This window comes from Saccostrea cucullata, unplaced genomic scaffold (assembly GCF_032062105.1).
Source record: "Saccostrea cucullata isolate Sc308-1 unplaced genomic scaffold, CSIRO_AGI_Scuc_v1 ctg249, whole genome shotgun sequence".
NCBI lineage: Eukaryota > Metazoa > Mollusca > Bivalvia > Ostreida > Ostreidae > Saccostrea > Saccostrea cuccullata.
In genome coordinates, this window is record NW_026936117.1 from 336565 (window position 1) to 352419 (window position 15855).

The 15855-nt window shown below is 33.7% G+C and overlaps 2 protein-coding genes and 1 non-coding gene across 5 annotated transcripts in view; 2 read left to right on the top strand and 1 right to left on the bottom strand.

The window, feature by feature from the left end:
• Positions 1 to 3802: 3802 nt before the first annotated feature.
• On the top strand, positions 3803 to 3889 carry Trnastop-uca (transfer RNA opal suppressor (anticodon UCA)). Its single transcript has one exon. It is a non-coding gene; the product is annotated as a tRNA-Sec (tRNA).
• A 355-nt stretch (positions 3890 to 4244) lies between these two features.
• Positions 4245 to 11311, top strand: LOC134244803 (PRELI domain containing protein 3B-like). 3 transcript variants are annotated; one of them, XM_062727050.1, is made up of 7 exons: positions 4245 to 4352; positions 6368 to 6536; positions 7976 to 8062; positions 8267 to 8356; positions 9226 to 9296; positions 10154 to 10256; positions 10433 to 11311. In XM_062727050.1, exons 1-7 carry the CDS (start codon positions 4321 to 4323, stop codon positions 10616 to 10618), a joined length of 738 nt encoding a protein of 245 aa, XP_062583034.1. In that variant the 5' UTR covers positions 4245 to 4320; the 3' UTR covers positions 10619 to 11311. The 3 variants fall into 3 exon arrangements, with proteins under 3 accessions (XP_062583034.1, XP_062583036.1, XP_062583035.1); XM_062727052.1 differs by lacking the exon at positions 8267 to 8356; XM_062727051.1 differs by lacking the exon at positions 7976 to 8062.
• A 1440-nt stretch (positions 11312 to 12751) lies between these two features.
• Positions 12752 to 15855, bottom strand: part of LOC134244782 (hydrocephalus-inducing protein homolog) — a 42763-nt gene continuing 39659 nt past the window's right edge. The window contains exons 81-86 of the mRNA XM_062727023.1: positions 14973 to 15144; positions 14702 to 14871; positions 14429 to 14582; positions 14076 to 14306; positions 13662 to 13889; positions 12752 to 13451 (exon numbers count right to left, since the gene is read on the bottom strand). Of these exons, the coding sequence (XP_062583007.1) occupies positions 12969 to 13451; positions 13662 to 13889; positions 14076 to 14306; positions 14429 to 14582; positions 14702 to 14871; positions 14973 to 15144 (1438 nt within the window). The 3' untranslated portion in view covers positions 12752 to 12968. The remainder of the gene's footprint in view (positions 13452 to 13661; positions 13890 to 14075; positions 14307 to 14428; positions 14583 to 14701; positions 14872 to 14972; positions 15145 to 15855) is intronic.

Sequence of the window (15855 nt, forward strand, 5' to 3'; positions counted from 1 at the left end):
TGCCTACGTCATATCGGAAAAGGACATATCGTCCAATCAAATTTCAGTTGGTGTAAAGGCCTTCAAGTCGAGGAAATATATGTAATGACGTCATTAAGTCACGTGATGACTCGTAAGAATAAATTTTGGGAACGTTTTTGATACACCGTCAGTGGACTAATGACGTCATTTTCACAAAAATATGACGTTTTGCGACGTTTCTGGTTCTAGCCGCACAGGGATGGATTTTGAAAGCGGAAAATGCGTACTGTATTGAATATTGTGTTCAGATGGTAAACGTGAATAGTATTCGAAGTATCTGTCGGTCATTTTGGAGGGGGAGGGGGCGTATTTTAGTAGTTAACGTTATATATTCTCTCCATGCAGTTTTTATACTTTGTTGCCTAAAATATTTTTTTCAAGAATCTAGGGTTAGGGTTATGGTTAGGTGTGGATCTTGAAATAATATAACATGACGTAAATCATAATTAAAGTGATCTATAAATCATATGTCATTATGTGATAAAAAAAAAGAAGACTTCCATGATTTAGTGCTGAATGTGATTTTTTTATCCAACTGTTTCTTTTTAGGCTCAAGGATAAAATAAATACAATTCGTTGGATAAAAATCATTTCCAACCAGAAATCATTGGAGATCCTATCCACATGCATCACTATTGCTGCATTTAAGAGAAGTTTTGAGTGTGTTTTATATATAGAGGGTCATTAATATTATCCTGGGATTATATTATATAGACTTGAACTGGTAATTTTAACCCATGTTTTTCCCTTCAGATAAGTGTCGTTAATCGATAGATTCATTTCTTTTCATTAAAATTATCTTTAATGGTTTCGACTACTAGTAAGTCCGGAACAAATTAAGGAACAAAGTTTAAGAACTGGTAGAGCGACATATGCAGCTTTTTTTGTGATAATAATAATATCAAAAAATTGGGAAGATGGAATTGTGGTGCCTTCAAGCAATTACATTTGCGCGTTAGCGCCAATGATACGTATTTATCACGATTTGTTCGCAAAAATAAATAAATTGATTAATAAATAAATAAATAAAATTAAGAAAGATAACATATTTTTTACGATGCAATAAATAATTTTTTTTTTCAACTTGATGAATAACTCGCAACTTCTTATATAACTTCACACTATTTGTGCAGATGAAAGAAGGTAGACGTTTTACATACGGGAAACTTGCAGCGGATTTATTTATCGATGATATACATGTCCCGTGTATCACGGGCACCTGACGTTATACTTATTTTTCTTTTCATAAAAAAATACCCCCTACGTAATAATAAACAAGGGTTTATTATTAGGTAGGGGGTATATTTTTTATCAAAAGAAAAATATGTAACGTCAGGTGTCTGTGCTGAGCCTGTGTGTGTATATCAGTTTCACGCACGTAGCATCGGGGGGGGGGGGTAGTGAAAATGTTCATTGAAAGGCCGTTACCACCTCTCACTTTTTGTTGCAGTATAGACAAAAAAGGATAATGTAGCAATGTATGAATAAAATTTGATATATATAGTAAAAGAAATGTGGAAATGTGTAACCCCCAACCCCCCCGATCAAAAAAATACATGTTTCTGCATACCCGTTGCAGGTATTAAATTTATCAGTAGAATCTTAAATTTTATTGGAATTCTAAGCTTTACACCCCCACCAAACAAACACCTCCACGAACTGGTGTAAAATGAAATACATTTTTAATTAAATAAGAGGTAGGTAAATTTTCATCGCATTTATTACTATTATATATGTCGTTTGAGAGTGGAGTCTATCCACTCTGATTAAAATCAGATCCTTGATCCGCTCCTTTGTTTTTTTATTGTTGCTACACAAAAAAATAAAGGAGCGGATCGAGAATCTGATTTTAATCAGATTGGAGTCTATCATATATATTTTATGTTAATTTAAATAAAAGGTGTGTAAATACATTAAACAATCATAACATATCTTGCGGATGAGTGGTGTCTACTCGGGGGAGGGGGGTATGATAGACGCCACTCTAGTACCCCCTCCTCTTTCGTACTCCTTTTCCCAGTTGGCTCACGGACCACTTATTCATCAGTTAACTCAATTTTTTATGTAATTAATATCTAAGACCTGGCCTACTTTTTTTTCTTTAATTTCCTTTTTACTTTATTGAAAATGTTCTTTTAGGTAAATTGAGAATTCAAGATTTTTGTGTCCGGCTTTTCAAAAACGATACTACATTGAAAGTACATGTGCATGTATTCAGTCTGAGAAATTTTCGGTTTAATAACTGTTTTTGTTAGCCATAAATTAAATAACTCTAGGGGCAAGGAGTGAGGTGGGTTGGGGGTCACAGTTAATTGTTACTGACAATATCTCAATTATTGAGTATTTCAACCATATTCTTTATAATTTTTAAGCTATGGTCATATTATAAAACAAAATGAACGCCGAAGGCGTTTATGCAAATTATCACGCAAGCCAATCGATTGATCACTTCATGAAATCGAAAAATAAGACAGTTATTCCTTATATTTACATGCTTTGATTCCGCCAATCCACGTGCTCCAAGCCCTGCTTCTGTCTAGCTGTTTGTCCCGCCCTGCACGTGGTTTTTTTGGAACCGCGCCAATACATTGATGGAGAAATAAAGTACATTTACATTTGGTAATTTTATCTCGGACAAAGACATTGGAAATGTAAATATTAAAAGATTCGGGAGTTAATTCTTTAAATAGACAATTTCATAATCCCGATAATAAACCCAACTGATCGACATATTTTAAGCTCAACATAGTGTTGCTTGATAATTTGGTGCTCCACATTACCGCTTAACGTCACCTTTTCTGACAATGTCTATATCAAAGCGCTTTGGCATATATCGTCATATATATTTGTCATTAATAATGTCAAATAAATAAAATTTTAGACACAAGTGCATCAAATTATAGAGTATTTATGTAAGTAAAATTTTTGACATTAATATTTATATCGCCATATACCCTTTTAACAAGGAGAACTTCATTCACAATGCTATTTGTAAAAGTCAAAAAATTTGTCGTGCGCAGACCACCGATGTTTAGCATCATTTATATGCTGTTTTTATATGTATATGCCATCAAAGGCCTATAATATTTTGTCGGAATATAAAACATGATTTCCCAACGGCATACCAAAAATTATTAGTAATTTGGTAGAATAGTATATATTTGAAATATTCAAAAAGTTCGCGTTTTTCTGGGACAACCCTCGTATATTTTTAAAAGTTCCAGAACTTATATATATCAGATCTTTTGACTTTTTTGTACCGTTAACAGGTTTACAAAAGTGCATGCAACAATTAAAGGAATTTATTTTAGTTTTATAAAATTTAAATCCTGATTTCTTTCGAAGAAAAGAGTTCAATTCCATCCTTGAACTCAGTCATCCGGGAGGATGCTTAAAATGATTAACAGCTGATTAATACGTCCTTGTGAAATTTTGTGTAAGATCACCAGTTAAGTAAATGAATAAAATATTGAGGCATTTTAAAAAAAGTAGACAAGATACGACGTACGATAACCGATACCAGGATTACAAATAATACCCATAAATATTGTCTTAGTAAAAATATATATATAATGCATAGTATTGATTTGTTTATTTTTAAGATAAAACAAGAAAATAATAAATATTTAGACTCAACAAGTAAATTTAAAGGGTGAACTCATTTTGATTATAAAGGCATTTAATAAAAAGAAACGTTGTAATCATGTGAACACTAAAAGGTTTACGTCTAGCGCATTCTATCTTTTGTACTATAATTAGATTTGAAGCAGTCCTTCAAAGTGCCCGGATGAACCTCGGTGGTCCGGGGTGCAGGCTTCAAACCTGTAGCCGATTAGCGTCGGAGTGGTTCAATTCCACCTTCTGGGCGCTTTTTTTTTTCTCTCGAAAATATTTCAACGAAAATAACTATATGTGTAAAAGTAGAACACAAAGTGTTTGACAAAATTTTTATTTTTAATTATTAAAATCTATAGTAAATATTTTACATGTTGAGAACGCCCCTTTTCCTCTCCACACCAGGTGACCTTTGAAACCTTATTAATACGCATCACTCAATGTGGCAGTGATTAAATATTTCATTTTTTAAAATTATTAAATATTTGGCTAAATTTAAAAACAAAAGTAATATATGAATAAAAGGTGAGCATATTTCAACCTTTAAAATTTATGAATAAGCACTGAATCAGAAAATATAGCCAATTCCTATTGAGATCTATTTTTTCTTGCGGTGTCATAAACTGAATACACATTTCTGATCCGGCAGTCTGTTTCGGAAGGTGATAGTGTCAAGTACAAGTCATGTCTTCTTGGTCTTCTGAACACGTTTTTGAGTAAGTTTAAGATTTGTTTTAATTCGAATTAATCTGAGTTGATTCATATTTTGTCGCCAATCAACCTTATCACAGTTTCTATTATTATACGGGGTAGAAATTCGATCGACCTCCGGTTCACGTGTGTGAACATGGTGATGGTCAGTGAGGACTATTGCGTAATATTGAAACCGATGTTTTGGACTGGGAATGAAACGAACAAATAAAAATACTTAAACGAAAAGTTCGCTAAAAACGTTCTTTTAAATTAAGACTTCATTTTTTAAGTTTTTTACTGTTTAGGTGTTACATAAAATCTTTGCCATCACCCCATATTTCTCAGTCCAGTCCAATACGAAAATTCGTAATATTACAAGTTATCGTAATATAAAACTTATATTACAATTTTTCGTAATGTAGTTAAATTACGAATACGCGTAATATAGCAGATTGCAAGACACTATATTACGAGTTTCCGTAATCCAAGACAAACTCAAGCATTGCAAGAAATTGAGTGGTGGGTAGCAAAGTATGACGTCAGTAATATATCACATTCCACGGCTACTGATAGCACGCGGTCAGTTTGGTCAGTTACGCCTATCAGAAAGCATGGAAATTCATGAAGAAAAAAACGCCAACGATGGATGAGTGGACAATTTCTTTTATTATTCTTTTATAGGAATTTTCCCAAGGATAAGACCAATTTTCCAGTAAATTTCAATATTCGCTTAAGCATGCCGCATTGGTCTATATCACCCGAACTCCCTACTTTTCTTGCGAAGTCTACCCTAAAAATCACACCCTCGTCTCATAATTCAACTGTTCGTGCAATTCTTATTGAAATACACAGAATTCAAATCTCAGTAAGAGTCGTACAAGTTATCGCCCGTGACATCTCGTATTAAACGTCATACTTTGCTACCCGCCACTCAATTTCTTGCAATGCTTGAATTTGTCTTGGATTACGAAAACTCGTAATATAGTCTCTTACATCTGCTATATTACGCGTATTCGTAATTTAACTACATTACGAAAAATTGTAATATAAGTTTTATATTACGATAACTTGTAATATTATGCTTTCTCGTAATCTTACGTTTTTTGGTAATATTACGAATTTTCGTATTGGACTGGACTGTTTCTCTCCCATTGAACAGGTTGGGACCAATCGCCCAAATGGGATATAATAGTCCGTTTGGGATATAATATCCCAAATGGGCTATAAATTTACAGTGCAAATATTGAAAATTTTTATTTTGCAAATAAATATCATAAATCCGCATCAGGACACTTAAAAAGGAGTAACTTTTGGTTGACAAGTTTTTCTGTATGCCTATTGTTTAGGAGATTGATCCCTCGGAAATTCCTTAACTTCTTGGGGATCAATCTTACAAACGGTAGGGTTGCAGAAAAACTTGCTTACCAAAAGTTACTCCTTTTTAAGTGTTTTGATGCGGATTTATAATATTCATTGCCAAAATAAAAATTTTCAATTTTAGCACTGTAAATTTATAGCCCATTTGGGATATTATATGCCAAACGGACTATTATATCCCATTTGGGCGATTGGTCCCAACCTGTTGAAAAATACCAAAGTTTTATTTAAGGAATGTTTTTAAGTTTTGTGTGAGTCATTGGTGTGTGAATCACACAGACTTGTCAGGTAGGCATATTTCATGAAGCTAGCGCGCTTCATGAAAAATATGCCTATGTGCAAGTCTGTGTTATTCACACACCAATAATTCACACTAAACTTAAAACATTCCTTATATTTACATTTTACATGTTTGGAAGCACCAAAAATATACTCAATAGTTGAATTTCTCGCTGCCCTATATCGTTATACTTTTACTAACGGCACTGTAGCCTTATTGTGACATCACGTTAACGCACGTTCCTCTCTGTATATTTCTACGCATGAGTATACACGAAAATGGTATTCAAATCAATTTCACAGTTGGCTTAGTAGAAAAACACAGCAAAGGTAAATATTTCAGTTTAGATATTATTGATGAACATTTTTGTCAATTTTTCAGACACCCCTGGGAAGAAGTTGTTAGAGCAGCTTTCCGTAAATACCCCAATCCATGTAACCCGGCAGTAAGTGGTGTAGATGTCGTAGATCGCACGGTTTGTCCAAAGGGAACTATACAGACTCATCGTCTGCTCTCCACGGAATTTCCGCTACCTGATGTAGCGGCCCGGGTATGTAGATTATGTAACAATATACTTGTTAAAATAACAAGTAGTTATCACCTTTAGGGGATACATGAAGATAAAGATGTGAACCATGCATATGATTACAACTGAAAGTTTCTTGTACTGTCAATTTTACAATTGAAATAAGTAAAGATCTTTACATTGTCATGCATACATTATAGAAATTCAAAGAAATTTTGTTGAATTGGAAGAAAAATTAAAAAAATCACAAGATACCTTAACATATAACTTGACAAAAGCTCCAACATATGACACCACGAGAAACTGCCTCTTATTTATATTAGGTAAAGATTTATAACTATTACTTGTGAACTGTTTTATCACATTAATCATTACACATTCAACTGATACATTCAAGTTTCACATTATTAATGTAAAATCATCATTAAGGAAACTAATATGGTGTAGAATGTGAAGGAGCATCTCAATCTGCTTTATGTTTTATTAAAGGATTTATGTCATGATTCAAAGTTTATTATTTATTTAAATTTCTTTGCTTAAAATTCATATTCTTGGTGTTTCAATGAGTTAAAGTTTGATTTTTCATTATCCTATTATATTGATCGTCAGTGAAATATTCTTCTGATTACATAGGTGTCATGCTTGGTGAAGCAAAGTACTTTTAAAATCTGTTTAAAATTTTAAACCTGTTAGAATAAGATGATGAATTAGTAAAAACTAGGATATTAATAATAAGAATGGCATTACATAAGGTGGGAGAAAGAACTATATGCGGTATATTGCATATGTTTGCCCCCACAAAAGTCAAATTTTGAAAACTTCCTGAAATGTGCTGTATTCAATAAATTGTACGAGAAATATAAGTTAACAGAAAATATTATAGTTCCAGAGCAGTGTATTCACAATTTCTGTTTTTATGACGTCGCAAACTAGTCCGATTTTATATCCTTTTTCAGAAAGAGAACAAAATGGACAAAATTTCAACAATTTAAGCTTTAAAATTTATAGAGCGCATGTGTGTTCAGGAACAATATTGACATATTTCATTGATATTATCATTCTACACATTATATCAAAATATTTATCCTGAACACACATGCGCTCGGTGACTTTTATTTAAAATATCGACGAAATATGTACGTTTTTCAACAAAATTCATAAAATACTGAAATTTACGTCATATTTGTGACGTCATTACGTACATATGACGTCATTACTTATGAAATTATTCAGTGCTTTGAAGTCAGCATATACTCCCCTGTTTAAGGACTTAATTAAATATTACTCCATCAAAGTTTGATTTTGGGGGGCAAATGTTGGTTAATACCGCATATAGTTCTTTAACGTAAAGAAGGAAATTTCTTATTTTCACAAACAAGAGGGCTTTGTCCCATCTTTTGTTTATAATGTCTAGGTGTTATAAAATAAAGACAGATGAATAAAAACATGTTCAATACATTCAGATAATTGGCACACCAGAGAAAAATTTCATCAGTGAACACTCAACATTAAATCCCAGAAATAAACTGTTGAAATTAGAATCCCGTAATGTAAGTAAAGGAAATTAGAGGATGCATGATATGTTGTAATGATTGCATGTTATCCAGCTATGACAATGTAATTGTCTATACGTACTAATTTATAATTTTTCTAAACCCTGCCTTATTATAACCCCTGATGTATGCCTCTTGTGGCTATAAGCTTGACTCCTCCCTTTTAACTTGCATGCTGACTCCTTTATTATTTGTTGCTAGCTTTTAGGAGCCAGTAGTCATGGAATGCATATCAGTGAACACTCCAGGCTTGATACCACCCAGTCTACATTCAAGCTGCAGTCTAAAAATGTAAGTATTCAGGAGGAGAGAAAAAAGTTCTCTCTGTTAATACAAGCAACAGAAATGCAGATTTTGTCAACCTGTTATCAGGTATTTAATTAAGAAGTCATTGCTGCAAGCTAATCCCAATACAAGGTAAGGAAGTTTATGTCTCTGTATATGTAAATGTTACCAGTATCAGCTCTGCATCCTTTAACAAACTAGATGTAAATAGAACTTTGTTATGCATGTCATCTAACTGTTGTCAGTGAAACAGTAGTTTCTTTATATATGCCGTGTATACATAGAAGCATTAAAGTATTGTTCTTTATTCACTGTTTTTCATTTACCGGTACATATAGCACATAAAGCCTTTCTTAAATACATCTATGAAGTTATAAATGATGGGAATGGAGGTATTTCATTTCTAATAAATTCATGGCTTGTTGCCAAATCATTTATAAAAATCTGTTTATTTGCAATACTCAGTGCATGTATGAGATTTTAAATCAAAAAGGTATGCCTTTTAAAACTTTAATGTAGCCCTATTTTGATTCCAAACTAATATATGATTGGTGAATTCTATTTTAAGAACTTAACCTGTTTGCCAGGGTTTGACACCAAGACTCTTCCTACATATAATGTACAAAACATTAAATGACTGTAGAAAGAAATGCTATTTGAGAGCATATCATTTTCAAATAAAAAACAAAAATTTAAAATTGTCAGGGAGGAGATAGTCTACACAGGTCTCAGACTATTATCATTATGGTACATTTCGTGCTGGATTAGCACTCTAAAACTAGTGGACCAGTGCATTTTCAAACTCAGTGTCAAACCCTGCTCTATTAGTGGATACCAAAATTATTTTATACACGTACAGTTTGTTTTATTTTTAGCTGACTCTGGGACATTTAGTGTCAGTTCATGAACATTTGGAGTATTTTCCTCATCCACAAGACAAGTCCAAGTAAGTAGACAGTTAACAACTACTGTATACAGGGAAATTTTCACCCCCTTTCGCCCTTCTCACAAGTGGGCGAATTCAAAGAACACAGTATAAATTCTTAAACAGAACTGGGACTGGGCAAATTTAGAAGGGGGCAAAATTGTTAGGAAATGTAAAAAGGCGAAAATAACAAGGTGCAAAATAACTCTGTATACAGTCTTCACATTATATGTCATAAAATGTGCAGAACTAAACCTGAATTGAGATTAATCTTAAACAGTTTCCTGTCTTTAAAACAAAAGGACATTGAAAGTTTTATGACTAGACACATAGCATGTTGTGGCAAAGGATTTGAAAATAGAAGATTAGAACATTTTTTCAATTTAAGGAAATTAATTTTGATTAGATGCAGCTATTTCAACTTTCTTTGAGTAAAAATATATTTGTATCTGACTATATGACCATTTTCTGTTTCCTAGAAATGCCTTTGGTCTAGTTACTTGAAATCAAAATGTAACCTGCTTCATTAAAATACAAATGATAGTCAGTTTTGTCTAATGGAGATTGATATTGCCCTGCCAGGAGATGCTGTTAAATAACATTATATCTGGAGATCTCTTGAAAGAAAATTGAAAAAAATTGCTTTATGATTGAAATGAACACCTGATATGTTTTAAAATTTGTATTGATAGGAAATACATGTATTAGGAAATTTAACCATTTGTTTTAATAACTCGCATCTGCTTCTCTGTCATCAAAGATATGTGGAGGTGTGACAGAGGTCTTTAAACAGTGAACCATATGCACATGTTTGTTAGTTCATGTGTACTTCACATATGAATTCCAGTAGTTTAACTGAATTTTTATTTCTCCCACAGAACCTGTCTGAAGCAGAAATCTGTTGTAAAGGTGAATGTGCCTTTTTTGTCTGGTTACCTGGAGAAACTCCTTCTAGAAAACTTTGAGAAAAATGCACAGAAGGTAAATTAACTTTCACAATAAACAAAAATAAAGAAAGCAATTTTACAGCAAGTACAAGGGAATATTTTTGCAGTATTTAAAGTTCCTACTTGATGAAATTCAGGACTGAAATTGTGAAAAGTATGGTATCAGATGGTAACACATTTCAGTCATTTCCCATTCATTTGATATTTCAGGGAAGAAATGGAATGGAGTGGGTTATGGACAAGATAAAGGAAGAAGATTCTAATAAGGTGAAACTGGAGACCTCATCAGACATTTTATCACAAATAGAAACAAAATTCAAGAAAGAGGCAGAAGATCTAAAACAAAGTATGGACAGTTTTCTAAAGAACGCCCAAGCCACTGGATCACCGCTTTGATGATGGAGGACTTTAGGTGTAATAATATTTATTCTGGCCTTGTGAAATAAGAAATTGACTGATGTAGCAATCGTGGATCTGATCCATATTTGTATTACAGCTTATTTACACTGTGTGAAAGGGCCATTTGAATTTGTAGCTATATTTTCTGTGATAAATCATGACCATTAGGCCGTTTTAATAACATAGCTTCCTCAGGGTTATCTTCATAGGAAACAGAAATCCATCCAGAGCTTTTATTTCACTTCTTATTACTAGGTTTAGGTTACTAGGAGAATTCTTTGTTTTATTTCTGTTGTATTATAGGAATCTCAGTCTCTACATGGCATATAATAACTGAATCATATAAATGTACATCACAGGAAATCTATGGCAGTTAAATCTTGTTTCATTCATCAGCAGTTTTGCAGAACTTGGATATTTTGTTGTTAATATTTTATCAGCAGATCTCAGCTTTATATATATGTACATGTTGTTCAGATGTTTCTTGTTTACCCTGAATTAACTGGAAGTTTTATAGAACAAATTGGGCATTTAAAATAACAGCTGTGTAGTGCCTCAGTTTTAAACACAAGACCAATGTAAAAATCCATGTTTTATTGAATACATTTATACATGTTTACATGTGTTTTGTGTCATCTTTATTGCCATACCTATTGTTATGTTGCTGTCTATTAAATTTCGGAAGTTTTATTCTGTGTTCATATCCATTATTATTATCTTCTAAAGAGCAATTGCTATCATATGGTCTTTGTGCAGTGTGTGTAAACTTTTTGAAATGTGGTCCCTATCTGAAGAACCCCTTGGCCAATTTTTATGAAATTTGTCAAAGTGTCTTGAACCATGACTCTCATTCATACTATTATGTATGTCATCCTTAAGTGAGGGATTATTGATTGCAACCAATTTTAAATTTTTAAAATTTTGAAAACCTATTTTTCTGAAGTATATAAAAGATTTTTTAAAAAACATTTATAAAGATTTTGAAATATTTCTGCTATAAGAAACTGGCAAAGCATTACCTCAGGGTCAAGGGCAGGATTTCAAGGTCTCTTAAATGGGACCTAAAATGATACTCTGTTAAAACATTTATATCATACCCACTTTGAGGACTAGGATAGCAAAACATCACTCTTTCTATAATATTGAAGGGATCTCGTGTCAAAAAATTAATGGATAAAATTTAACACTTTTCAGAGAAGTATATAATCCTTAAGCAGTGTCTTTTTGATGCCATTTGAGGCTCCCAAGCAAAACATGACTTGTCATCTATAATCATAGATAGGTCATTGTGACATACTTTCTTAAGCCCTTTTCCAGCTTTGTCAATTCAGTTTATAAAGAGTAGTATTGCTAAAACAGCAAAAAAACACTTAAGATGTGTATTTTCTTATATATAATTATATTGATGTTGTTAATTTGTTACTGATGTTGCAAAACATTTATATCATACCCACTTTGAAAGGTTCATGGACTTCTGTCAATTAAGGTCTAGTCCGTTCCTAAGCATCATCAGTTGACATTTGAGGCCCCACGATGTGTCATCTTCCTAGATAGGTCATGGTGACATTCTTCCTTAAGCTATTTTGCAGCTTTGTCAATTTTTAGTCGCTGATTTTCTTTTATTATATTATATTAGAACATAGGGTTACCAAGATATATTGCAAGCGGTTTTCTCTTGTGTCTGTGGATAGTAATTAATGCATCATCCTTGTGAAAACTTTGTTCTAGTGTATGTATATTTTTTTTTTAAGTAAATATATATCATAACCAGAATTCATGAAAATTCTCTTGCCATTTGCAATAAATATGCAAACCTTTCCTTTATAAAAAAATTGAGATTCACAGCAGAAATTTTTTTTATGCTCTAAATTGATTATTTTTTTTTTTTAGACTTGTTTTACAAATTACCAATTACAATAACGGTAAAATATGGTTAGGAATTTGGTATGGTTGATCAACATTAGGGATAAAAAAATTTAATCCTTGACATGTATTCTGCTTTTATCAGTAGTAATATAGATCTTGTCAAACTCTGACTATGATAATATACATGTTGCAGCTTCCAGCAAATAATAAGACTTATAGGTACAATTCAATATTTTATTTCACATTTAAGATTGACAATTTCAATATGAGAAAGTTCATTAAAAATTCAATTCTATTACAAGAGATAGTACATTCCAAGCAATTGAGATTTTCAACAAATAAACAGAAATGCAACCTTTAATACAGGAAATATATGAAAAAAGTTATCACAGTACGAATTCCATGGACGGAATATTCAAGTCTTAACAAATAACACTTCAAAGTTAAATCTATCACATTCAGAGGTTTCTAAGCACTATATTTACATGGTGACTCCTTTAAGGTAGTACACCCACTGTACGTTACTGCCACCAGCCGACTTTGGACAAGTGATGATCAGTTTGCCCATCACTCCTGCCTTTGTTCCACTGTCGTTTCCATCAAATCCAACAACAATTTTGTACTCTTTACGATGTTTAACATTCTCCGTTTGCTTGGTGAGGTGGAAAGCTGGATTATCCACCTGGAACGTAAAGGCTGTCTGCTGGTGGAATACATTACGGAATGGAATGGAAGTGGTGGATCCAGCTTTTACTACATAGGGACCCTGTGGTTTGGGTGGTACACAGGTTCCAAACAGAGGGAAGACATATTCCCCTCCCTGTGGTGAACTGATTGTCAGTAATGCTCTCTGTTCTCCTAGTTTGGAGGGTTCGAAGGTCACATCTAGTGCGACCTCTGTCCCCCCTGGGGCTCCTGGAGCTGCCGCCACGGTCTTCTCTGTGTGGAAATCATTATTGTCCACCTACAATAAAAGCATCAATCATAATTATCAGTATAGATAAAGGAATTTCTAACACAGTTGTTTAATAATCTGTTAGACTTCAAAAAATAATTTTATTTCTTGGCCCTTTATACTGAATATACATATTTCCCATAAACTTTTCTGTCTAAGGATGGGCAATTTCTAGTCTACACATGACACATCTCTATATGGAAATGTTGCCCTCCTCACCTTGCAGGTATAATCTGCTTTAGCTTGTTTGGCAAAGTTGAGGAACTTGGCGACCTGGATGTGACTTTGTCCCAGTCCAGCTCTGAAGTAGAGGGCTTTCTCAGGTCTGGCTGGAGTGGCCTTCAACTTCAGCTCATAAACATAGCTCCCAAGGTCATTGGACACCATCTCGATCCTCTGTAGAGACTCTCCTACCTTCAGGGGCTGGTACTCAATGGTACACTCGTACTAAAATTAAACAATAAGGTTATGTAAGTCATTCATGACATTCCCTTTATACACATAACTCTCCAGAATTACTTCTTTATATGGTATCTTACTTTTAGGCTTTGTTTATGTACATGTAGCATTATGAGAATAATCATTCAGTATAAGTAATTCAAACTGCCAGCCTAATCGCAGCCTAGATCTTACCGTGGACTGTGGAGGAACAGAGAAGGTGTTTGGCATTAGAATCTCCGGGATGGTGTTCTGGACGTTGAAGGTGGTGGCCTGTTTGGTGGTGTTCTCCAGTTTGATCTTTTTAAATGCACTCTGTCTGACCGGTGTGGTCAGTTCGATGGTTTCAATGGTTCCACCTTTGATGAACTTGTATTGAAGTTCATACCACTGGTACTCTCCGGTCTTATCATTGGTAAAGACAACCTTAAAGCATAAAGAAGTGACAGAGTTAGCACTTACAAAGGGATAAAGTATTATTTAAGCCTTCAATAAGATTCTTCCTGAACATGAAATAAAATCAGCCATATAATATCTGTTCAGTGTACCTTTAGAGGTAAGGTTGTTTCTTTGTAAGCGAATACATTGAGCTTGTAATCTTTTTTGCCATTGGCTGGCACATCAATAAAGCTCATGCCCTTGATGTCAGTAGAAGTATCCTGCCTGGTGTCCTGTCTCAAGATTTCCCACTTCACAGAGAACCTGAAAATTACAGACAAGTTAATATTCATATTAATATCACATTGATATTCCTGGTAAAGCATTATGCCACATCACATTAATTGCGGTTATTAACAGGGAACCACCTAACACCGCCTTACCTCTGAGGGCGCTTCAGCCAATTCTCCACAGGCAGGTGCTCTACAAACGGAACCTTACAGGGGATGTCATTCAGAATCTTCTGTCCCCCATTCATTTTGGGTGGTTCCGCGGTACCACTGACAGTAAACAGGAGGCCAGTACCATCAGGCAATGGGAAGAATACTGTGCCCTAAACACAAGGAGAAACTCAGTGAGCAGGATTCACAGTTTACATTACAATAAAGCTTTAAGTGATAACAGATCAGAATGGGTTTCAGAGTGGTGACTTACTGTGTGTTTCTTGCCCTCCTGGGTCATGGTGAGGGGGTGGTAGGTGATGGGGTACGGCTTGTTCATGGTCTGGGGCTCCACTGTAAACGTCAGGGGTCCACTCCAGTATTCAGCATCAATAACAGGCTTCAGGTTCCACAGGGCATTTGTCTTGTTAGTGATTTGTAGATTCCTGTAATATGATTCAATACATGTAATGATTCTGATTTAAAGGTACTTGGACACAGATTTGAAGTTAATATTTTCTCATTTTTTCTGTATAACATCACGAATTATATATTTCAATAGCATTTCACACAAAAATTAATTAAAAATCTTATTTCGTTTAAAAGTTATTAAAACTTTAAATTTTTTGGCGGGTTTGATTGACACATCCTTGCACTTTCACAAATTTTAACTTTATTCTTTATCCTTAGGAAAAGTGGCAATTTTAATGTGTTTTAATGAGAAATATTAAAACTTTTATCAAGAAAAATAATTTTATTCAGAGTAGAAATGTTAGAAAGCAAAACACCTTTACAAGTATCGTCATTCCGAACTAAGAGGTGCGTGCAGAGTTTAGCAAATCGAGCACACTCGTGTTATGTACACTGTTTTTGTAAACAGGGCCCGACTTCTGTTATTGTTTATATTTAGAATTCACCGGGTGCGTTCAATCGTCACAGTCTGCTTACCACAACTGCACGGACTGACAATATATTGTGTGTTTGTTTTGCTTTCGAACGTGTCTACTCTGAATTTTCTGGATTATAGTATTAATATTTTTCATTTATACAAAACGAGATTGCCATTTTTCCTAAGGATTAAGAATAAAATTAAATTTGTGAGAGTGCAACGATATGTCAATCAAACCCGCCGAAAAATTTGAAATTTCAATATCTTT

Excerpts from the sequence above, each read along its gene's own strand:
- LOC134244803 (XM_062727050.1), top strand. The coding sequence starts at position 4,321 with ATGTCTTCTTGGTCTTCTGAACACGTTTTTGA. Across the intron at positions 4,353-6,367 it reads TCTTCTGAACACGTTTTTGA|ACACCCCTGGGAAGAAGTTG; the intron begins GTAAGTTTAAGA and ends TCAATTTTTCAG. Across the intron at positions 10,257-10,432 it reads TTGAGAAAAATGCACAGAAG|GGAAGAAATGGAATGGAGTG; the intron begins GTAAATTAACTT and ends TTGATATTTCAG.